Source organism: Sapajus apella, unplaced genomic scaffold (genome assembly GCF_009761245.1).
Source record: "Sapajus apella isolate SASKATOON/1434 unplaced genomic scaffold, GSC_monkey_1.0 scaffold213, whole genome shotgun sequence".
Lineage (NCBI taxonomy): Eukaryota > Metazoa > Chordata > Mammalia > Primates > Cebidae > Sapajus > Sapajus apella.
The window spans coordinates 109,720-134,101 of record NW_022437153.1 but is presented as its reverse complement, the minus strand read 5'-3'; the positions used below and the strand labels follow the sequence as shown (position 1 = coordinate 134,101).

The following is a 24,382-nucleotide window of genomic DNA, read 5'->3' as shown; positions in this document are numbered from 1 at the left end:
CCATGCGGTTAGCTTAAAAGATTCAATTTCAGCAAGATTCCATGCCTCCTTTCCACACCTGGCTTCCTCATCCTGCAGACGTTCACAAGATAAAAGGCAGTTCCTAAAACTGTCTTCATCCTCAATGTAAGACTCCAGGCCATTAACAAATTCTTCTATTATCTTAATAAGGAGATTTAAAAAACACAAAAGAATAAAATTTTTAGTTGAATATTCGCTGTTAAAAATCATTCTAGCCCATTCTACTTTATACCAGTGTCTTTAAATTCCAAATTCCAGAGTTATGCTGGCACAAGCAAAAATATCAGGGGGAAAATACATACTTTGGGATAGGAAGGGTGTCTCCTCAGGGTCTGAAAGAGCTTCTTTTGAAAAGCTATTTGATCCACAGCTATGCAGAAAAAAGAAGAGCTGGTTACCAGTCTCCTACCATAGTTTTCCTTCTCTAAAAACCCAAGTTTCTTGCCTGATGAAACCAATAAAAATATTTTCAACCTAATTTGAGAGCCAAATCTTCTAAACCCACATAAAAGACTTAGCTTTGATAGCAGATGGCCACTAAATGTTCTAAAAAAGACCTGCCATAACCTTAGCAAGATAGAATAATCTATTCCCCCAAAACAAAATCTTATATGGCTTTATACATTTTCTTCTGAAATTATTCTGACACTGATATAGTTGCTTTCTGGATATTTATTTTTTCTAAAGAAAACACACAAAAAAATAACAGTATGTAACATTTTTCTTATAAAAGGATTAGAAATGCTTTACCTAACATGCAATAATGAGGACCGAAGACTGCACCATTTTCTTTTTGAGGTGGAGTCTTGCTCTGTTGCCCAGGCTGCAGTGCAGTAGCATGATCTCGTCTCACTGCAACCTCCGCCTCCCAGGTTCAAGCAATTCTCCTGCCTCAGTCTCCTGAGTAGCTGGGACTACAGATACATGCTGCCATGCCCAGCTAATTTTTCGTATTTTAGTAGAGATTGGGTTTCACCATGTTGCCCAGGCTGGTTGCAAACTCTTGAGCTCAGGCAATCCGCCCGCCTTGGCCTCCCAAAGTGCTGGGATTACGGATGTGAGCCACTGTGCCCAGCCTGACTGTACCATTTTCTAAAAAGCAATTCATCTTTGTCTCAAGATAGATGGTCCTCTGATTTCTAATCTTCACTGCCTCTCTATCTAGAAAACCCATGATTCAGTCCTAAGCTCTTTCATTAAACCCAGAGAATAAACTGAGATTAAAATATTACCTAGCTGATTCTGACTCTCTCCGGTTTTAAGAATAATTCCTGATGTCTTAAGAAGGTTTACAAAGATGCTGTCATTTTCTTCAACTTCATTAAGAACCTGAGATTTCTTTGTCTTCTTAGGAAGTGGTTGGTTCCTGGTTTCTGAAAACAGACAAAATTTTCAAGAATATGGCAAATAGTAAAGTAAAAATTAAAACATAAACCCAGGCCGGACGTGGTGGCTCACGCCTGTTATCCCAGCACTTTGGAAGGCTGAAGAAGGCGGATCACCTGAGGTCTGGAGTTCGACACCAGCCTGACCAACATGAAGAAACCCCGTCTCTACTAAAAACACAAAATTAGCCCGACATGGCGGCTCATGTCTATAATCCTAGTTACTCAGGAGGCTGAGGCCGGAGAATCGCTTGAACCCGGGAGGCGGAGGTTGCAGTGAGCCAAGATCATGCCATTGCACTCTAACCTGGGCAACAGAATAAGACTCCGTCTCAAAACAACAACAACAAGAATGATATAATGGACTTTGGGAATTCAAGAGAAAGGCTGGGAGGTAGGTGAGGGATTAAAAAACTACACATTGGGTACACTACACACTGCTCAGGTAATGGGTACACCAAAATTTCAGAAATCACCACTAAAGAACTTATTCATGTAACCAAACACAACCTGTTCCCTAAAAACCTAGTAAAATAAAAACAAACAAAAACCAAGTTAGAATTGCTTTAATAGAGTAGATGAGCGCAATAAATGAACTATCAACCCCCTGCCCGCCCTCCCCCCCCTCCCTTTATGAGACACGGTCTCACTCGCTCACTCTGTCACCTAGGCTGGAGTACAGTGGTGCTACTGTGACTCACTGCAGCTTCAACCTCCTGAGCTCAAGTGATCCTCCTGCTTCAGCCTCCTCAGTAGCTGGGACCACAGTAGGACCACAGGTGCACACCACCACGCCCAGCTAATTAAAAAATTTTTTTTGTAGAGATAGAGTCTTGCTGTGTTACCCAGGCTGGTCTTGAACTCCTAGCTTTAAGTGATTCTCTCACCTCAGTGCCTTAAAGTGCTTGGATTACAGGTGTGAGCAACTGCTCCCAGCCATCAACTCCTTTCATCTGGACATTAACCATTTCTCATATGGGCAGTGTGCATTGTTTCTTTGCCTCTGGTGTGCTTGCTTTGATACATCTTTCCTTTATACATCACTATCATAGCATGTGTCAAGATCATAATTTTTTTTTCAAGAGGAAGGAAGTTCATAAAGTTTTTTAAGGGTAGAGACTATGTCTTTGTGTCTTAACACCTAAATTATGTATAGCAGAAAGTCTATAACAGTAATTCCTCTTACAGATGTGGAGACTGAGGCCCAGAGGCTGTGGAGATGCTCAAAGTTATATGCAGAATTCGAGGCAAAAACTCAATCCCAAAACTTATATTTCTCCCTTAATTTTATGTGCTCTATCCATTACACTTTGAATATTCTCAGCACTTTGAAAGCAGAAACTTTCTATCTCTTTAAATGCCTCACACATTGCTACAGGAAATAAAGCAACAAATGACTAGATACTTACTGGAGGCATCTTCTGTCGGGCTCTCTTTATCCTCAGATTTTGACAATCTTCTTTTGGAAACCATTTTGACCAATGTCTTCTGCAATTAAATTACTTCCTAGAGCAAAATCAGGGAACGGAAGTTACCCTCTAGAAGCTAAATTCTGAGAAGTTAAAGGTATCGTTCAAAGAAAATTCCTCTATCCAAAAATCAGAAGGGCTCACATCTTCATACTAATGCTATCTAAATCCAGGTGCTAAGCAAATTTCAACTCCTATATCTGTCAATACTACCTTCCTTTCAAGGTTTATTTTGTTTATTAGTTTCCTCTTAGGCAGACTACTTCACTGTTGCTGAAGGATAAAACATATAGCTCTCCATCTGAGATTCAAGACCCTTCATTATCTATCCCCAGTCTACCAGTCCTTTTTTTTTTTTTTTTTTTTTTTAAAAAAAAAGACGGGGTTTCACCATGTTGGTCAGGATGGTCTTGAACTCCCGACCTCAGGTGATCCGCCCACCTTGGCCTCCAAAGTGCTTGGATTACAGGTGTGAGCCACCACGCCCAGCCACCTACCTGTCCTTTTAACTCATTACTTCAATATTACATGTCAGTAACTGTGCTAGGTGTTGGAATTACAACTGTGAACAACTAGACAGACATATCTGTCCTCAGGGAGTTTACAGATAGTAACAAATAGCCTTAATGTACTGAACTACGCTTATGTAAGCGCTATAAAAGTAGTTCTGTGAGGGATTACTAGGAAATTTAGACTAGTTGCTAGAAGGGGTGGTAAAGAGAAGCAAGGACATTTCTTAGGGACAATCTCCCTGAAGAAGTATTTAATTTTTTTTTTTTTTTTTTAAGTAGAGAGAGGGTTTCACCATGTGGGCCAGGTTGGTCTCAAACTCTTGACTTCAAGTGATCCACCCACCTCAGCCTCCCCAAGTGCTGGGATTACAGACGTGAGCCATCGTGCCTGACCTGACAAAGTGATTTTTAAGCACGGACTTGAGGGCTGACAAGAGTCAGCCAGTAGAAGAGGCATGAGAAGAAGAGTCCAGGCAATAAATACTCATACTGAAACAAGGAGATGTGGAGTTAGAAATGAGACAGAGGTAGGGGAGTGCCTGAACCACATGACCTTTTAGTTTATCTTGTAAATCAGAACCTTCGTGGTCTCAGTGCCTTTGCACAAAGGTGTTTATCTGAAGTGCTCTTATTTGCCTGGAAATTCCTACTCAGACTTAAACATTCAATCAAATGTCACCTTCCTTGAAGTGTTCCTCCTCTCCCTAAGGGCGTTTGCTATTGCAGCTTCCTTGTTCCACAGGGTATATCTAGGAGCCCTTACCTCACACTAGACCGGGGCTCTTTGAGAGCAGGAACACAGTCTCACTCACTGTCCCTAATGCCCAGCATATTTACCGGCGTAAAGAAAATTTCTGAGAATATTCAGAGTGAGAAGAGCTGACAGGGAAGGGGAAATGCTAAAAGCTAACAAAAACTGTTTCAAGTACTTTATATTTAATAATTCGTTTATTTCCCACAAAATTTTCTGAGGGGGGTATCATTACTTTTCTCTTCGTCAGTGGCAGAACTGGGATTCTAACTCAGGCAGTCTGGCTCCAGCACCCGCGCTCTTCACCACCTATTCTTACTCTTAATGATAATATTGACGTATAATAATGGTTAACACTTACGAGGTACCGGGCACAGTGCTAAGCTTTTTATTTATCGCCGCCACGGCTAATACTGATAACCATTATCAGCCATCTTGCAGATGGAAAAACTAAGGCAAGTCAGGACGTCCGGCTTCGAGGCACCCGGCCTTAACACATGTGATACCATGAGGCTTCCAGAGAAGCCCAGCAGATGGGAGTTGAGGCCGACCGCCTGGACTGGTTCATCTGGAAGGGTGTGAGGGTAAAAGACTTTCTCGTTTCTTCATGTGAACGACGCAGAGAGGTACCTGTAGGAATTATCCCATCTCAGAGCAGATGAGGAAGCCGAGGTTCCGGGCGCGGAGCCCCAGAGGAGAACGCCGACCGCGGCCCGGGCTTAGAGATTAGGCCGCAGAGGAGCGGGACCTCGAGAGACTACGACCACTGCCCCACTTACCCACCGAGAAGCCGTCGCCGCCTGTCGTTTTCGACTTTCCCGCCAAGCCCGACGCCGCTCTGACGCCACCGAGGGGCGCCACGACGTGACGTCAACTTCCGCGCCGGAAGTGGAAGGCCGGGCAGCCCAGCTGAAGTCAGTACGCTGGGCTCACAGCTGCCGCGGAGTTCTGGGCTAGCCGGGCGAAAGGGGCGTGAGAAGGCCCGGAGGCGAAGTCGAAGAGAAGCAACTGCGCCCCAGAGAAGAGAAGCTCGCCCATCCCCTGCTGGGAGCCAGCTTTCAGTGAAGATGGCAGGGCCAGAACTATTGCTTGACTCCAACATCCGCCTCTGGGTGGTCCTACCCATCGTAATCATCACTTTCTTCGTAGGCATGATCCGCCACTACGTGTCCATCCTGCTGCAGAGCGACAAGAAGCTCACCCAGGAACAAGTATCTGACAGGTCAGCGCCCTCCCTTCTCCAGCCTACCTCACACCGCCGTGACCTTGGGCAGGAAAGTGCAGGACTTGTGTCAATTTGCCCGGGTTCACGCCGCGCCCCCACTGGCATGGTGACCTTACCCGTTACCTCTGTGTTTCACTTTTGTCTTCTGTGAGATGGGGCTGATAACAGTACCTGCCTCATAGACAGGTGGGAATCAAATTTGATGATGTTTGTAAAACTCTTAGCACGGGATCTAGGACGTATGGAGTGTTGGAAAAAAGTGCTGTTAATCTTTTAAGTTAGTCGCCAACCCTCGGTAGGTGTACCTATGAACTATCTCATCCCACCCTTTCGTTGGGAAGAGTGCCAGATGCGTTACTGCTTTTAGTCTCTGTAACATCCGGTCAGGTCAGTGTGGTAATCCGCGCTCTACCAAATTACCGTTGATCAGCCGAGATGCTAAGTACCTAAGCTCTTTGCAAACTGTAAAATTGCCGTTAGAGATGTAAGGAATTGTAATTATCATTTCCCCTCCTAGAGTGGAGGCAAGTTCCTCACATAATTCATTGCAGTATTTATTTTTATTTATTTATTTTCGAGACAGAGTTTTGCTCTTGTTGCCCAGGCTGGAGTGCGGTGGCGCGATCTGAGCTCACTGCAGTCTCGCCTCCCAGGTTCAAGCGATTCTTCTGTCTCAGCCTCCCGAGTAGCTGGGATTACAGGCGCCAGCCACTACACCTGGCTAATTTTTGTAGTTTTAGTAGAGACAGGGTTTCACCATGTTGGCCAGGCTGATATCAAACTCCTGACCTCAGGTGATCCACCCGTCTTGGCCTCCCAAAGTGCTGGGAGTACAGGCCTGAGCCACCACGCCCAGCCTCTCATTGCAATATTTATATACAGAGACAGGAATCTGAGATGATTGTAGGTGCATATCTAGCCATGTACCCCTTCATACTAAAATAATAGTTTCTCCCAGCTACTTGGGATGCCAAGGCAGGAGGATTGTTGGAGACCAGCCAGGGCAACATAGTGAGACTTTGTCTCTTAGGAAAACAATTTTCAGTCAGTTGTTCTCATTACTTTCAGAAACAATCTCAGGTAAGTGCTGCTATATCTTTAGCACCTCCCTCTCACTTAATAATTTCTCGTTTTAATAAAGAGAGTAAGCCTCAGGCTAAAAATTTTCCACAGGTAACAGTATGTAGTTAAAATGTAATAATGTTGTTTTGTTTCTACTATACTTACTTTAAGTTACTTTCTTTTTTGTGACAAGTAATATTGGGTTTCCATTTGCTGGTAATTTAAAGATTCCTTTAAATTGAAAACATATAGGTAGGTACCTGCCAACTCACACCTGTAAATCCCAGCACTTTGGGAGGCCAAGGCCAGCAGATCACCTGAGGTCGGGAGTTTGAGACCAATCTGACCAACATAGAGAAACCCCATCTCTACTAAAAATACAAAATTAGCTGGGCGTGGTGGCACATGCCTGTAATCCCAGCTACTTAGGAGGCTGAGGCAGGAGAATCACTTGAACTCAGGAGGCGGAGGTTGCAGTGAGCCGAGATTGCCCTATTGCACTCCAGCCTGGGCAACAAGAGCGAAACTCTGTCTCAAAAAAAACCATAAAGAACACATAGGGAGGAAAAAAGTTGATACATAAAAGGTATTAAATATGTAATGGTACAGCACTAGACAAAAATTCCAACATGGCATGAAAATGACTCAAGTTTAGGAGGCACTGCTGTAAAATTTTCAGTTAGTTCTTCCCAATTATGCCAAGAAGAATGATAATCATTTACTCTATATCAGGCACTATGCTAAGCACTTATATTCATTAACTTATTTAACACTCAAAGCCACTTTACAAGATGCATATTGTTGTCTAATTTTATAGAAACTGAGGCTTTAACAAGTTCCATGGTCACACATGGTGACATTCAGAACTTTACACCAAGTCTTCTGGTCTGGGGCTTTTTCCACCATACCACAGCAATCACATTCTCTTTCTGTGGCATTAGTTTCAGGACTGACCAGAGCCAGCACCCCACCCTGGAGCAAACCTTAAGAAGTCAATTTAGCACAGAAAGAAAGGCTGTAGAAAAATGCAAAGTGGGGGAAACTCAGACACTTAGCATTTATTGGCACCTATAAATTTTTCTTATTTTGTTCTTACATTAGCACTGAGGTAGATACTCCTAAACCCATTTTTACAGTTGAAGAAAAGGAAGCCTGGAAAAGTTAAGTAGCCTTCCCAAAGTAACCAAAGTAGGGAAATATTATGCCTGTACCTGAACTCAGGTCAATCTCTCAAGTTAAATCCCCTTCAACCATGATTCCTGCTGTCATTGATTTTCTGCCAAAATTTTCTGCCCCTGGTTCACTATTAGAGCAATGGTTCTGAATTATATAATATATAAAGCTTTCTTTTGTAACCCCAAAATGAAATTCACAATTAGTGTAGTCTATATACAAGAACTTTTTTTTTTTGAGACCGGATTCTCGCTCTGTTGCCCAGGCTAGAGTGCAGTGGCACAATCTCGGCTGACTGCAACCTCCACTTCTTGGGCTCAAGCAATTCTCCTGCCTCAGCCTCTTGAGTAGCTGGGATTACAAGCACATACCACCATGCTCAACTAATTTTTGTATTTTAGTAGAGATGCGGCGTGAGCCATCTTGCCTGGCCACAAATGTGTTCTTAAGAAGGAATATAATGGCCAGGCCCAGTGGCACATGCCTGTAATCCCAGCATTTTGGGAGGCTGAGGCGGGCAGACCACTTGAGGTCAGGAGTTTGAGACTAGCCGGGCCAACATGGTGAAACCCCATCTCTACTAAAAATACAAAAATTACCTGGGGTGGTGGTGTGCATCTGCATTCCCAGCTACTTGGAAGACTGAGGCAGGAGAATCACATGAAGCCAGGAGGTGGAGGTTGCAGTGAGCCACGATTACACCTCTACACTCCAGCCTGGGCAACAGAGTGAGACTCTGTCTCAAAAGTAAATAAATAAGTAAAAAGGAATGTAACACCCTAGTTGTAACAATCAGAAGAAATAAAAGGAGAATAATTTGTAATAAAATATTAATGTTTTATAAATGCTTGTGAACAGCTGTCCTAGAAGGTGTAATGCAGAAGTCAGTTGTCTGTACCTAGCTATAAAATCACCATAATTGGGACAGGCCTCACTGTAGACTGATAGCAGATGTGTTAACTACTCAAAGATTACAGAAGGCAGTTCTGCCTCAAAGTGATTTTCCTAGATAGTGTACCACTCTTGGTAAAGTTCTGAGCAAAACAAAGTGCAATTTTCCTTCTACTCAGTACTTGCATACTTGCAAATTTAGTATATATATAAGAACCGTGTGCTCTTCCCACAATGGAATTATTAGGTTTGAGGCTCAGATAATTAAAAACAATTTGTTGGTCTAGGTGTGGTTGCTCACACCTGTAATCCCAGCACTTTGGGAGGCCAAGGCGGATCACTTAAGGTCAGGAGTTCGAGACAAGCCTGGCCAACATGGCAAAAGCCTGTCTCTACTAAAGATACAAAAATTAGCCAGGCATGGTGGCGTGCGCCTGTAGTCCCAGCTATTCGGGCAGCTGAGGCAGGAGAATCACTTGAACCCAGGAAGTGGAGGTTACAGTGAGCCAAGACTGTGTCACTGCACTCCAGCCAGGTTGACAGAGCAACACTCCTCAAAACAAAACAAAACAATTTGGTGAGATACTCAAAAGTCATGTGGGACATGGGAAAATTCTTTGTATTATGTGACTGTCCCCAGGACTGAGAGATAATCATTTCTTATGTCTTACAATTGACAGTTACATGATTTTTCCCCTCAATTCCATCATTTTAACAATCAAAAATTTCCACAGATTTCCACAGGCCCCCTAGAGGGAAGTACCACCCCCAAGGAGAACCAACCACTGCTCTGAAGAACACTCTTTATCTCTGGTTATAATTGCTGCATCCCTAAAGTGTGGTATTTGGATTATGCCAGCTCTGACATGGGGGTGGCTGGGCCTCATCAAGTCATCATTTGACTTGGGTAAAATGCTGTACACACTGAACCAGCCTAAATCCAAGAAAAAGGTGTTTTTTAGTTGTAAACTTTTTTTTTTCTTTTTTAAGAGACAAGTCTTGCTCTGTCACCCAGGCTGGAGTGCAGTGGCACAGTCATGGCTTACTGCAGCCTCACCATGTCAGGCTCAAGTGATCCTCCCATCTCAGCCTCCTGAGTAGCTGAGACTATAAGCGTATGCTACCATGCCCAGCAAATGTTTAAATTTTTTGCAAAGATAGGGTCTCCTGTGTTGCCTAGGCTGGTCTCAGACTCCTGGGCTCAAGTGATCTTTCCATCTCAGCCTTCCAAAATGCTGAGATTATAGGCATAAGCCACTGTTCCCAGCGGGGTAAAATATTTTTCTAAATAGAATATAAATGTCCATTCGTGGCTGGGTGCAGTGGCTCATGCCTGTAATTCCAGCACTTCAGGAGGCCGAGGCAGGCAAATCACAAGGTCAGGAGATAGAGACCATCCTGACTAATATGGTGAAACCCCATCTCTACTAAAAATACAAGCAATTAGCCAGGCATGGTGGCATGCACCTGTAGTCCTAGCTACTTGGGAGACTGAGGCAGGAGAATTGCCTGAATCCGGGAGGCAGAGGTTGCAGTGAGCTGAGATTGCTCCATTGCACTCCAGCCCAGGTGACACAGCGAGACACTGTCTCAAAAAAAAAAAAAAAATACAGTGGGACCCAGCTGGGCGTGGTTGCTCACACCTATAATCCCAGCACTTTTGGGAGGCTAACGCAGACAGATCATCTGAGGTCAGGAATTCAAGACCAGCCTGGCCAACATGGTGAAACCCCATCTCTACTAAAAATATAAAAATTAGCTGGGCATGATGGCGCATGCCTGTAGTCCCAACTACTCAGGAGGCTGAGGCAGGAGAATCACTTGAACTCAGGAGGCGGAGGTTGCAGTGAGCTGGGTTTGTGTCACTGCACTCCAGCCTGGGCAACACAGTGAGACTCTATCTCAAAAAAATACAGTGGGACCACATGATTTTGTATAGTCTGGCCTTGCACACCTCTCAAGTCTTGTTTTCACCACATGTTCTGTAGCTCTCCGTCATATGGTCTTTCCTCACGTCCTCAGAGACAGAGTGTTTACTTCTATGAGGCTTTTGCCCATTTTGTTTACACCAGCACTTTGCCAAGGTAATCCTCATTCATCCTGAAGAGTCCAGCTTAATCCTACCTCCTCAGCAAACCTGTCTCTCAGACCTTGACTTCCCAGACTCCATCACCTCCCCATTATGCACTCCTGCAATACCATCCATCTCTCTTCCTATGACATGATAATTGAATTTCACATTTATTCCTCTGGTTATTTCGTTAATGTCTTTCTCCCTCACTAGACTTTAACCTCTGTAAGAGATTTGTATTTTGATCACTGTTCTTCATGTCACCTGGTGCTTTGAAGTTCAAGAAATATTGTTCAATGAAAGAATAAATTTATCCTTGTGCAGAATATGAATAGAGGCTTAGGGAATTTAAGTGACTTGCCTAAGATCACATGGCTGATAAGTGGCAGAGATGGATTGAACACATCTGTTCAACTCCAGAGCTTAAGTTTTTACCCATTGCTCTAGACCCAGTGCTTCTTACAACTGTCAATGGTGAAGGACCAGTTTTGGGTTTTTTGGTTTTTTAAATTTCTAATCTCTTGTAGGCTAATACTTTTGTAAAATATTTTGATCATATATTTGGATGTTGTGACAACGTCAAATTATTATAAAAGTCTCTAAATCCTTACTCCCAATGTCTGTGCTTATCACAGACCAGCATTGGTACATTGACCACACTTTGAATATCTTTAGACTAGCACCCAGGGAGGAGAACGTATTACATGTTACCTCTGTAGCCCTGTAGATAAAGTGGAGAACTGTATACAGGTAGCATAATGAGCTCAGGAGGAGGAAGCAGAGAGAATTCCATGAGTGCTCCAGGCGTTGGGAAAAGCTTTGTGGAAATGCTGAGGCTTGAAGAAGGTGGTAAGGCATGATAGAGTAGAACTTGTAAAAGAAAGCACACTGGAACATTCCCAGCATGTGGAGAAGCTAGAATATGTATAGTGTGACAAGGGAGACCCCAGGGGTACTGACTGCTTAGAACAAGTGATTTGTATTGAGTAGAAAGAGAAAGCCTAGCACAGTTTTTATATGTTCATTTCTGTCCATAATTTTTTTTCACATTTCAAGAAGGATTTCCATTAATTTAAGGGCCTTTTCCTTCTTTCCTCCTCTAATGAACCTGAGTACCTAGAAAAATTAATATTTTGATCTCTGTTTTATTTTTCATTTGTATCTTAGCAACACCCATTTGTTGCATGACACTAAATTTTTTTTTTTTTCTGAGGCAGGGTCTCAACTGTCGCCCAGGCTGGCATGCAGTGGCACAATCTCAGCTCATTGCAGCCTCTGCCTCCCAGGCTCAGGTGATCCTTCTACCTCAGTCTCCTGAGTAGCTGTGACTACAGGCATGTGCCATCAGCCCGACTAAAATTTGTATATATTTTTTTTTTTTGGAGAAACAGGGTCCTGCTGTGTTGCCCAGGCTGGTCTCAGACTCCTGGGCTTAAGTGATCCACCTGCCTTCGCTTTCCAAAGTGCTGGGATTACAGGCATGAGCCACCGCACCCAGCCTAACACGATATTTAATGATGAACACGATATTTAATGATGAACTATGGTTCTAATAGTTGATTTAATATCACCTAGTAATTTCATTTATTTATTCAATTAATGTTTACTGAGAGCTTTCTAATAGTCTGAATCCTGGGTAGAATTTCTATTTGTCCATCAGATAGCAACCCTCTCAAGGCCTGTTCTCATTTCTACGTAGGTAGTAAGAAATTCCTTCTTTTATCCTTGCTCTTCTTCATTTCTTCTGACCCCAGATCTTCTGAGCAGTGTCCAACTGCTATTCTTTTCACTCAGAGAAAGTGTCTTCCTAGCTTATTATGAAATAAGAAAAAGCTGAATATAATGTTCCAAATATACCTTCCTCTGAAATATTTATTTGTTCAGAGACATAGTCACTTCTGAAAAATACTTTTCTGAAAGCCTAATTGTTAGGTTAAATATGTTTACATTGGCTTTAAAGACACTTGTATTTTGGAAAGTTTCCACACCGAGCTGTTGCCAAATAGGCCCTCTCTTGTGTTTAAATAGGTCTTCTACTTTATTCTCCCGTTTTCTTCTAGTGTTTCACTTTTAAAAATCTCATTGTGTTGGTTGTATTTTTCAGTCAAGTCCTAATTCGAAGCAGAGTCCTCAGGGAAAATGGAAAATACATTCCCAAACAGGTACTCATTTGTCTTTTATTAAAAAGCTCCATGATTCACTGTTGGGCAGTAGATATCTGAATGTTTTATAAGGGGCCCTTTGGGGAAAGCTGAAGGTTGGCAACTTAGTAATTAAGCTGTGACCTGGTAGTGTTTGTTGTCATGATGACCTCACCCTTCTTAGGAAATTGTTTTTAAATGTGAGTCAGCTAAAGTGTCAGGTCGCCTGCCAAGTAGGCTGACAGCTCTGAGCAGAACAGCATATCCTAAAGGCTTTCTGACTAAGCCCCTGGGGAATAATTTGACAGTTTGCTGTGTCATAGTTCTTAGACTTAAAACGCCTTTTTTTTTTTCCTACTAGTCTTTCTTGACACGAAAATATTATTTCAACAACCCAGAGGATGGATTTTTCAAAAAAACTAAAAGGAAGGTAGTGCCACCTTCTCCTATGACTGGTATGTTTGCCTTCACTCATCTTTAAGGAAGATTTTTAAACATGGGTCATTGAGTGGGGTGGGGTGACAGGGAGAGGACATGCAGGGTGTCATTTAAATGTTAAATTGCAGAAGATAGTAATCTTAGATCTTAGAAATCATCTAATATAGGGATCTATAGAAATGGAATTCTCTTTTTCAGTTAGATTTTTTGAGACCCCCAGTGTATAAAGTGGATTTAAAAAAAAAATAATTCTCAGCTGATGGAGCCGGGGGGTCCAGAGCCATTGTCCCTGGGTCTCTCCTCATTGCTGTTCTCAGGACCCAGGGTTCTGGGCAGCATAGTTGGAAAAGCATTCTAGCGTGGCTCTCACCCAGTGTCTGGATCCCTTTGCCTACAGATGGCTGCCCAGCTTCTGCCTGAATGAGGAAGAGTGTGCTGCTTCCCAGACCTGCCATTTTGTTGTTAGATGTGATTGTTTGGTCTACCCTACAGTGTTGGCTCTAACATTTTCTGCTTCACTGATCCCAGTCATGTGAAAAATACAGCATGTTAAAAGTAAAACAAAGTAATTTGTTGTTCTTTGTTGACTCTCCTCTCATTTTAGTACTACTCAATTCTTTAGGTAAGATGGCCAGCTATTTTAAACCCATACAGAAGATACTGTAACTAATTATTTTTTAAAGAGTGACTAGGTTTTATGGAGTTAATTTTTTAAACAAATTTTTAAGAAAATTTACAAGAAACAAAAGACCATTAAATATATGAAAAGTTACTTGATGTCACTAATAATCCATGGAATATCAATTAAAACAAGATACTCTTTTTTTTTTAGACCATTAAGCTGTCAAAGATTGAAAAGATGGACAGGATCCACTATTGTCAAGGTCACGGAAGTTAGGCCCCCTCACCATTGGCGGGAGTGGCAAGAGGTGGAGCCTTGCTGACAGTCTGACAATATCTATCAATTTTAAATGTACAAATCCTTAGACCTAGAAATTCTAAGAAGTTCTCTTACAGAAACACATAAACATGCAGATGTATGTGCAAGATGGTTGTCGGCAGCATCATTTATCATTTATTGGCAAAAACAATGGAAACGGCTAGGTGTGGTGGCTCACGCCTGTAATCCCAGCACTTTGGGAAGCCGAGGCAGGTGGATCATGAGGTCAGGAGTTCGAGACCAGCCTGGCCAAGATGGTGAAACCCTGTCTCTACTAAAAATACAAAAATTAGCTGGGCATGGTAGTGGGTTCCTGTAATCATAGCTACTTGGGAGGCTGAGGCAGGAGAATTGCTTGAACCCAGGAGGCAAAGGTTGCAGTGAGCTGAGACTGTGCCACTGCACTCTAGCCTGGGGGGCAGAGCAAGACTTCGTCTCAAAAAAAAAAAAAAAAAAGCAATGGAAACAATCTATAGGTCTACTCGAAAGTGATTGGTGTGACCACACAGTGGAATACTATGCAGACATTGAAAATATTGAGGCTGGGTGCAGTGGCTCATGCCTGTAATCCCAGCACTTTGGGAGGCCGAGGCGGGCAGCTCACGTGAGGTCAGTCAGGAGTTTGAGACCAGCCTCCTGGTGAAATGCCATCTCTGCTAAAAATACAAAAATTAGCTGGGCATGGTGGCGTTTGCCCATAAGCCTAGCTACTTCGGAGGCTGAGGCATGAGAATCACTTGAACCTGAGAGGCAGAGGTTGCAGTGAGCTGAGATCGTGCCACTGCACTCCAGCCTGGGCGATAGAGTGAGGCTGTCTCAAAAAAGAAAGAAAATATTGAGAGGGAGCTATTATACCAGAAAATATTGAGAGGGAGCTGTTATACCACTGTGGAAATATCATCCACAAATACATTAATAATAATAAACATAGTATCTCTTTTTTGTATGTATGTATATATACATAAAATTTATAGTGTGTATGTATAGAGAGAAAGATGGAAGGACATAGACACTTAAGTGTTTAGGGAGTGGGCTTAGAAGAACTGTACATCATATGTTTTTATGTCATTTGAATTTTTTTTAAACAATAAACTTAATTATCAAGTACATTAAAAATTTATAGATAATCAGGAGAAAGTCCCTGAAACAGAGGTAACTCAGTGGTTTCTTGTTTGTGCTTTTGTCTTAGATCCTACTATGCTGACAGACATGATGAAAGGGAATGTAACAAATGTCCTTCCTATGATTCTTATTGGTGGATGGATCAACATGACATTCTCAGGCTTTGTCACAAGTAAGTTACAGACCCAGCAGACTTCATGTTACTCAGAGAAATTCAAGTGCTACTGAGACGCTAATATCACAGGTCCTATGTTTTCTTGTGGAAACTGATAATACTCTTTGAACAAAAAATTTAATATGTGATTATTTTTATGGCTTTTGCCCAAAAATGATCCTAAGTTCATGATTTGGATGCTTTTTAGCTAGATTAGATTCAAGCAAGTGACTTTCTAGCTTACTTCCAAAACTAATATGGTATTCTAGTTGAACAGGATAAAGGGAAGCCTATTTCTATTTTGTTTGACTTCATTTGCTAGGTGTTAGGGTGAGTTTTCTATTTGTTTATAAGTTGATTTGATTTTAATCACTTTGGTTTCTTAGTAACATAGTTCTATGTATATATGTTCCACTTAGGGCTTAATAGATCAGTGCAGGTTTTTTTCCAAATTTCAGGACACAGCTCAGTTTGAGTCCCTGCTTCCTCAGTAAGCTAGAAGCAGGTATTATTCAGGGAAACTAGAGCAGAGTGGCATTTTGACTGTCTTTTCTTCAGAAATTGCCACAGATTTCCTTGTGGAAATTGTTTTCCAAAAGCTATGTGGCACAGAATTCTCACCTCCTCAGGGAAAGATTCACACTTATTCTAAAATAAAACAACTTAGAGTGGTTGTGAACATTTTCTTCTCTGCAGCCAAGGTCCCGTTTCCACTGACCCTCCGTTTTAAGCCTATGTTACAGCAAGGAATTGAACTGCTCACATTAGATGCATCCTGGTAAGAACTTTCTCTAGTTTAATAAAAACACAAACCACACTTTGGGAGGCCAAGGCGGGAGGAACGCTTGAGCCCAGGAGTTTGAGACCAGCCTGGGCAACAGAGCAAGACCGTGTCTCAAAAAAACAAAAACCAAAATCACACAAACCAAAATCTAAAGCCAGTGTCCCTTAAAGATGAGGATTTCTAATCTGCATACTTCATTGGAATTGGTTTTTAAAGGTTTTTTTTTTTTTTTTTTTTTTTTTTTGAGACAAGAGTCTTACTCTGTCGCCCAGTCTGGAGTGCAGTGGCATGATATCACTGCAACCTCCGCCTCCTGGGTTCAAGCAATTCTCCTGTCTCAGCCTCCCGAGTACCTGGGATTACAGGCGTGGACCACCATACCCAGCTAATTTTTGTATTTTTCATGGAGACAGGATTTCACCATGTTGGCCAGGCAGGTCTCGAACTACTGACCTCAAGTGATCCACCTGTCTCGGCCTCCCAAAGTGCTGGGATTACAGGCATGAGCCACCGTACCCGACCAAAGTTTCTTCTTTTCATTGAAACTCCACTCAAAATGCCATGGGTGGTTTATGGCAACTTTTACATGAATGTAGCAAAAGGAAAGAATGTGTCACCTCTTTTCTGTCACAGCTGGGGGTTTAAGAATGCCGGGGTCAGTGTATCAACCCCCAGAAAGTTAAAAGTTTAAGCCAGGAATTCTGGCCAGACAATCATTTTTAGTAATACCCTGGAGCTCATGGGAGTGAAAGCTTTTATTATTATTTTTTTCAAAGTACATTACTACTCATAATAATGTTAATAGTTTTCATTAGTTCTAGTCATTGTGCTTGGTGCTTTCCATATTTTAACCTCATAGCAACCTATGAAGCCTATGTAGGAATTGACATTTATCTATCATTTTCCATACTCATTTTTGTTTTTAATATATGCAAGCATATTTATTTTATGGAGGTAGAGTAGGAAACCTAAGCTAAAGAAAGCCTCGGTGATATAGTTCAAAACTTGGAATGGCTCTCCCAGTAGCTATAGTCCTCAGTACTATATTTTCTGAAAATCCTCTTATCCTTTCTTATAAGTATGGAACACACCTGGTGGGTCACGCCTGTAATCCCAACACTTTAGGAGGCTGAGGTGGGCGGATAACTTGAGGTAAGGAGTTCGAGACCAGCCTGGCCAACATGGTGAGACCCCATCTCTACTAAAAATACAAAAATTAGCCACTCATGGTAGTATGTGCCTGTCATCCCAGCTACTCGGGAGGCTGAGACAGGAGAATCTCTTGAACCCGATGGCAGAGGTTGCAGTAAGCCAAGATTGTGCCGCTGCACTCCAGCCTGGGTGACAGAGCGAGACTCTGTCTTAAAAAAAAAAAAAAGTATTGAACACACCAACACTTGTGATTTCCTCTAGGGAATCGCATTCAGAATGGGAATCCTCTCTGGATTTTTAAAAGTATAGTTCTGTATTGGTGAGACTGCTTTAACAACTTGTATTTCTTCTGTGATTGTGCTTTGGGTGAATATAGCCCATTCAAGGTGGCTTCTTTACAAACACTGAACAACTTTGGGTGATAGGGAAGAGGGAACTGAATTACTTTCTGATAAAACTAACCACACCATTTTGCTTTTGCTTTGCCAGGGTGAGTTCTGCATCCTGGTACTTCCTCAATGTATTTGGGCTTCGGAGCATTTACTCTCTGATTCTGGGCCAAGATAATGGTAAGAAGCATGTCAGGTTTACTAAGCAAATACTTCCATAGATGAAGCATTCATGTTAGAGGCAGAAAAATCTTGTAGGTTATGCTGTTTGTTAGCATAGTCAAATAAAATGCCTCCTTTCTTTAGTTTCTGAGGTATTCTGAAAGAGTCTAAAAAATTCCAGGGGTCAAACTGAAGATCTTAATTTTCTCTGGCAATGACTGGGACAGTATTTGATTTCCCAGAGTATGATGCCATCATATGAGGGATCCAGCACCAGCAGTGTAAGCCTATGAACCTAAACCTTAAAAAAAACATGGTTTGATCAGTCAGTTCATTGACTAGAGCCCTTGCCAGTACTAATCCCAGCTCTCTTATTTACTGGCTGGGACCTCAGACAAGTTGCCTAACAAGTTACTTAACTTTGAATTCTGTATTTGCTTGTCTGTAAATAAGGACTTTATTAGTTAACCTTCAGGGTTGTTAGTGGATGAGGTAGAATATGCAAAGCACTTAGTGAAGTACTTGGCATACAGTAGTTGCTCAATAACAGGTGGCTGTTACTGTAGAAATTTGAAATAAAGTTTAGAGCTTCCTTTAGTGATCTCTCTTCTGTTACCGTCCCCATTTTTCAGGAGGCACAAAGTGACTTTCCCAGAGTCATAGCCAATGGGTGACAGAGCCAGTCAGTGAGGCTGTCATCCAGTTCTGTAACCTCTGTGAAACCCATTTTTCCCCTTGGGTGCTGGGGTGCTTGCTGAGTCCTGGCACTCATGTAGGTGTGTCTTATGCTGCAGCCGCTGACCAATCACGAATGATGCAGGAGCAGATGACGGGAGCAGCCATGGCCATGCCCGCAGACACAAACAAAGCTTTCAAGGTATATATATACTCCATTCACCTTCCAAAGCCACAGTGATGCTCAGAAAGGTGTTACCAAGAGTTATTTTAAAAACAGGTTCCTTGCAGGGAGTGTTGTGTGGTTCCAGCGTTTTAATCTAAACTTAGCAAAAACATACTTTACACATCCCTTTTTCCTGAGACAGAATCATCTGTTAAGTAAATTGGAGATTCTTAGTACTTTTACTGGTTTGTAAATGCTCACCGAAATTTAATCCACACTATCAATGATGCTGTAAAATAATCCAGTCGGAGGTGCCAGGTAAACATTTAGAATATTTTGAACCTTTTTTGAACCCCACAGGCATCAGATATAAATTGCATTAAAAAAATAAATACTAAGAGCCTTTTCACAAAGAGGTTCTAGAATTTGCAAAATCCAGTATGATTTTTGTAGAACAAAATCACTTTGTTTCATGATAAAAACTAGAAATAGAAGGGAAGTTCCGGCCAGGCTCAGTGACTCATGCCTGTAATCCCCGCGTTTTGGGAGGCCGAGGTGGGTGGATCACCTGAGGTCAGGAGTTTGAGACCAGCCTGGCCAACATGGTGAAACCCTGTCTCAATTAATACAAAAGTAGGTCAGGCATGGTGGCTCGTGCTTGTAATCACAGCACTTTGAGAGACTGAGGTGGGTGGGTGGATCAACTGAGGTCAGGAGTTCGAGACCAGCCTGGCCAACATGGTGAAACCCTGTCTCTACTAAAAATACAAAAAAATTAGCCGGGCATGGTGGTGGGCCCTGTAATCCCAGTTACTCGGGAGGCTGAGGCAGGAGAATTACTTGAACCCAGGAGGTGGAGGTTGCAGTGAGCCGAGATTGCAACATTGCACTCCACCCTGGGCAACAAGAGTGAACTCCGTTTCAAAAAAAAAGAAAACTACAAAAATGAGCCAGGCAGGGTGGCACGTGCCTATAATCCCAGCTACCCAGGAGGCTGAGGCAGGACAATCACTGGAACCTGGAAGGTGGAGGCTGCAGTGAGCTAAGATTGTGCCGCTGCACTCCAGCCTGGACTCCATCTCAAAAAAAATAAATAAAGAAAGAAGAGAAGTTCCTGAGCCCGGTAAAGGGCATCTATGACAGACCCAATCAATGGTGAAAGACTGAAAGCTCCTTCTCTAAGATCAAGAACAAGATAAGGATGTCTCTTCTTGCCACTTCTATTCAACATTGTCCAGGATGTACTAGCCAGGGCAGTTAAGCAAGAAAAAGAGAGCCATTCAGATTAGAAAGGAAGTAAACCTATCTTTGTTTACAAATGACATGGCCTTGTATATAGATCATCCTAAATAATCCACAAGAAAACTAACAGAGCTAATAAATAAGTTTAACATACAAAAATCAATTGTGTTTCTATACACTGGTTATGAAGACTTGGAAATGAAAGTAAAACAATTTTATTTATAATAGTATCAAAAGAAATAAAATACTTAGAAACAAATTTAACAAAAGAAATGCCTTTTGTTAGATTTTAACTGAAAGATTGCTGAAAGAAATTAAAGACTTAAATAAATGGAAAGACATCCATGTTCATAGATTGAAAGACTTAATATTGTTAAGATGGCAATACTCTCCAAATTTTATCCACAGATTGAACACAATCCCTATCAAAGTCTTACATGCCCTTTCTTGCAGAAATTGACAATCTGCTCCTGAAGTTCATATGGAAATTCAAGGGAATCAAAATAGGCAAAAATGTTGGAAAAATTGGAGAACTTACATGTCCTGGTTTTAAAACCTATAGCTTTGTAATAGTAATCAAAACTGCACAGTAATAAAAACTGGCATAAGGAGAGATATAGATCAATTGAATAAAGTGGAGAGTTCAGAAATAAACCCGTCCATTTATGAACAATTGATTTTCAAAGAGGGTACCAACATTATTCAGTGGGGAAAGAGTAGTCTCTATTCAGCATATAGTGCTGGGAAAAGGATATCTATGTGCAAAAGAATGAATCTGGGCATCTGTTTTACACCACGTATAAAAATTAAGTCCAAATGGTTCAACAGGCATGCGTAGTGCTGAAGAAAACAAAAAAAATTCGGTTCAAATTAGCCAAATGTGATGGTGCATGCCTATAGATGGGAGGACCCCTTGGGCTGAGGAGTTCGAGGCTTCAGTGAGGTATGATTGTGCTACTGCATTCCAGCTTGGGTAACAGAGTGAGACCCTGTCTTAAAAAGAAAAAAGAAATTAAATGGGTCAAAGACCCAAATCCCGAATATTGCATGATATTACTTATATAAAATATTTGGAATAGAAAAATTCACAGAGACAAGTAGGTTAGAGGTTACTGAGGAAAGGTTGGGGGGCAGTGGGGAGTTATTTCTTACTATGTGCATTTTCTGTTTAAGGGGATATAAAACTTTGGAAATGATAGTAGACATGGGTATACATTGTAAATGTCATTAATTCCACTGAATTATATATCTAAAATGGTTAAAAGTAGCATATGTTATGTTACATATATTTTACCTCAATGAAAAAATTAAAATTTGACTGAATGCAGTGGCTTACAGCTGTAATCTCAGCACTTTGGGAGGCCAAGACAGGCAGGTCATTTGAGGTCAGAAGTTTGAGACCAGCCTGGCCAACATGGTGAAATGCCATCTCTACTAAAAATACAAAAATTAGCTAGGTGTGGTTGTGCACGCCTGTAATCCCAGCTACTTGGGTGGCTGAGGCATGAGAATCACTTGAACCCGGGAGGCAGAGGTTGCAGTGGGCAGAGATGGTGCCACTGCACTTTACCCTGGACAACAATGAGACCCTGTCTGAAAAAATAAACAATTAAAAAACAGTGAGATGCCACTTCGTGCTCACTCAGGTGGTTATAATAAAAAAAGATGGACAATAATCAGTGTTGGTAAGAATGTGGAGAAATTGGAACCCTATTGTTGATGATGGTGCAGCCACTTTGGAAAACTGTTTTTTCCCCCATTCCTCAAACAGTTAAAACATAATTACTATATGACCCAGCAATTTCACTCTTAGGTAAATACTCAAGAAAACTGAAAACATATGTCCACACAGAAACTTATGTGAGAATGCTCAGAGCATGATTCATAATAATCAAAAAGTAGATATAACCCAAATGTCCATCATCTGATGAATGGATAAACAATGGAATATTTTGGAATATAATGTATGTTGTATGTACAGTGGAATATATACAATGGAGTGTTATTCAGCTATAAGTAAGAGTAGAGTGCTGGATCATGTTAAACAGGGAAGAAGCTTGAAAATCGCTAAGTGAAAGAACGTAACAAAAGGCCAGATACACCCAGAATAAGTGAGAAAAAGACACGAAAGATAAAGTTGTAGTTGCTAGAGGTTGTGGAAGGTGAATAATGGGAACCGTCTACTATTTGGTATGTGATTTCTTTTTGTTATGATAAAGTGTTCTGGAATTAGATAGTGGTGGTGGTTGCACATATGAATATACTAAAAATCACTAAATTGTACACATTGAAGGGGTAAATTTTATGACATGGAAATTATATCTCAAAAACCCACTCATGAGCTAACATTTGTATTTCACGTTAAATAAGCTTTATTTATTTAGAGAGGGTCTCACTATGTCCCCCAGGCTAGAGTGCAGTGGTACAATCCTAGTTCACTGCAGCCTTGAACTCCTGGACTTAAGCATTCCTCCCACCTCAGCCTCAGTACTGGTGCACGAGGAGCCAGTACTACAGGCGTGCACCACCACACCCAACTAATTTTTTTTTTTAATTGTGTAGAGATGGGATCTTGCTATGTTGCCCAGGCTGGTCTTGAACTCCCATCCTCAGGTGATCTTCCTGCCTCGGCCTCCCAAAGTGCTAGGATTACAGGCGTGAGGTACCACACCTCACAAGCTTTTTAAAACAATTTTTTTTTCTAAAAATGAAGTCTTACCATCTCTAGGCTGGTCAAATGATAGGTTGTCCAGGCCAGTCTGAAACTCCTGGGCTCAAGCTATCCTTAGCCTCAGCCTCCAGAGTAGCTGCGACTGTAAATACATGCGACTGCACCCGACTCATAAAGCATTCTTCAGACACTCACTAATTTAAGGCAAAGTAGTCAGATTAATAGAATATTTGTGAAATGTAATTTCTTGGAAAATTCTGCAAATTTATTTCTGTTCAACATTTTACTAGTTTACATGCAAATTATTATATGCCAAAATAGTTTTTTAGTTCACACCATCAAAGTATTTATTTACATGATTAGAAATGACTGGATTCCCACAAACTGTAATGAAGTGCCATTGTGTATCTGGACATAAGGTTAGAGGAAGCATTCTTAGACCTACTGAAGATCTCCCAGGTCATATGTCAAAGCAAAGCATGCACAATTTAAATCAGATGGCAAGTCCCTTGATGAAAGAGCTGAGACTCAGAAAGCATTAATTTGTCTATTGTACATGCCTCAAGAGTACTGTGGGGCACAAAGGTGCTTAGTGAATGTGAGCTGATGGAGGGACTTTGCAGTCAGACCAAAATTTAAATCTCAGCTCCATTAGTTCCTAGTGCCAGTGATCTTGAACAAATTATTTGACCTCTTAGCCTTGGTCTCCTGATCTGTAAATTGAGGGGGGAGGAGAGGATGAGGATAGCAGCATTTCCCTTGTAAGATTGAATGAGCTTATACATGAAGATAGCTCACTCCAGCTTCTGGCCCAGAGTAAGTGGTCACTAAAGGTTAGCTACAGCTTTCAGTAACAATTCCCTGTTTGCCTGCCTGGGTGTTCTCTTCCATTACAGACAGAGTGGGAAGCTTTGGAGCTGACAGATCACCAGTGGGCACTCGATGATGTCGAAGAAGAGCTTATGGCCAAAGACCTCCACTTTGAAGGCATGTTCAAAAAGGAATTACAGACCTCTATTTTTTGAAGACCGAGCAGGGATTAGCTGTGTCAGGAACTTGGAGTTGCACTTAACCTCGTAACTTTGTTTGAAGCTGGAGCCTCTCAGAATAAAAAGGAGGATGCAGGAGCTGGCGGGCGTGCAGCAAGGCTTGTTCTTGTCTGGGCTGTGTTCCCCTTTATGTTTGAAACTAGAGGAAATAGGAGTAGTATGGTGGGCAACTTGTTATTTTAAAAATGTTTTAAATGTTCCTTCTGGTAACTCTAGTAATGAAACGCAGAGAAAGGGGGAAACCTCAAGCTACTGATAATATATAAAATCTTAGCAGAAATCCAATCTTTGGAGGAAACATTGTTAATTATAACTAATTATTATGTGCAGTCAGCTGGACATCTAGCCACAGGAAACTCCTGTTTTCTTGGGATCCAAACACCCTCTGTTTTACCATTAGTTTTGTTAGTATTGTTAACTTTCTTTACACAAGTCAACCATTTCCACTACCAAAGGTTTAGAAACTATGGATGAACAAAATGAATCTCCTTATATTGTTCATTTTGAGCCTACATAGACATAGAGAGCAAATATGTCAAAACCGTATTCAAATAAACCCTTTTCAGAGTGAATACCCACAGCCGGGACAGATTCAGCAGACCTTCTATATCCCTTAATTCTGTCCAGTGAAAATCAGTGACCCTGAGGCACTGCCAGATTCTAAAGTGCCTTTGGGATCATCAGAGACAGGTTATAAATAATGGAAAATCTTGATCTGGATGTCAGTATATCAAATC

At 41.6% G+C, this 24,382-nt stretch overlaps 2 protein-coding genes across 14 annotated transcripts in view; one reads left to right on the top strand and one right to left on the bottom strand.

Moving 5' to 3' along the window:
• Window positions 1–5,004, bottom strand: part of FANCD2 (FA complementation group D2) — a 65,555-nt gene extending 60,551 nt beyond the window's left edge. For 4 of the 13 annotated variants that reach the window (XM_032270644.1, XM_032270637.1, XM_032270638.1 and 1 more), the window contains exons 1-5: window positions 4,922–5,004; window positions 2,816–2,912; window positions 1,254–1,394; window positions 324–391; window positions 59–162 (exon numbers count right to left, since the gene is read on the bottom strand). In XM_032270644.1, coding sequence (XP_032126535.1) covers window positions 59–162; window positions 324–391; window positions 1,254–1,394; window positions 2,816–2,879 — 377 coding nt within the window. In that variant the 5' untranslated portion in view covers window positions 2,880–2,912; window positions 4,922–5,004. Of the gene's footprint in view, window positions 1–58; window positions 163–323; window positions 392–1,253; window positions 1,395–2,815; window positions 2,913–4,768 lie in introns of those variants that run through there. The other 9 variants (XM_032270635.1, XM_032270640.1, XM_032270646.1 and 6 more) reach the window with 7 other exon arrangements.
• An 18-nt stretch (window positions 5,005–5,022) lies between these two features.
• Window positions 5,023–23,728, top strand: EMC3 (ER membrane protein complex subunit 3). Its single transcript, XM_032270649.1, has 8 exons — window positions 5,023–5,360; window positions 12,665–12,722; window positions 13,063–13,156; window positions 15,269–15,373; window positions 16,052–16,133; window positions 17,781–17,860; window positions 18,637–18,719; window positions 23,493–23,728. Exons 1-8 carry the CDS (start codon window positions 5,206–5,208, stop codon window positions 23,619–23,621), a joined length of 786 nt encoding a protein of 261 aa, XP_032126540.1. The 5' UTR covers window positions 5,023–5,205; the 3' UTR covers window positions 23,622–23,728.
• Window positions 23,729–24,382: the final 654 nt, after the last annotated feature.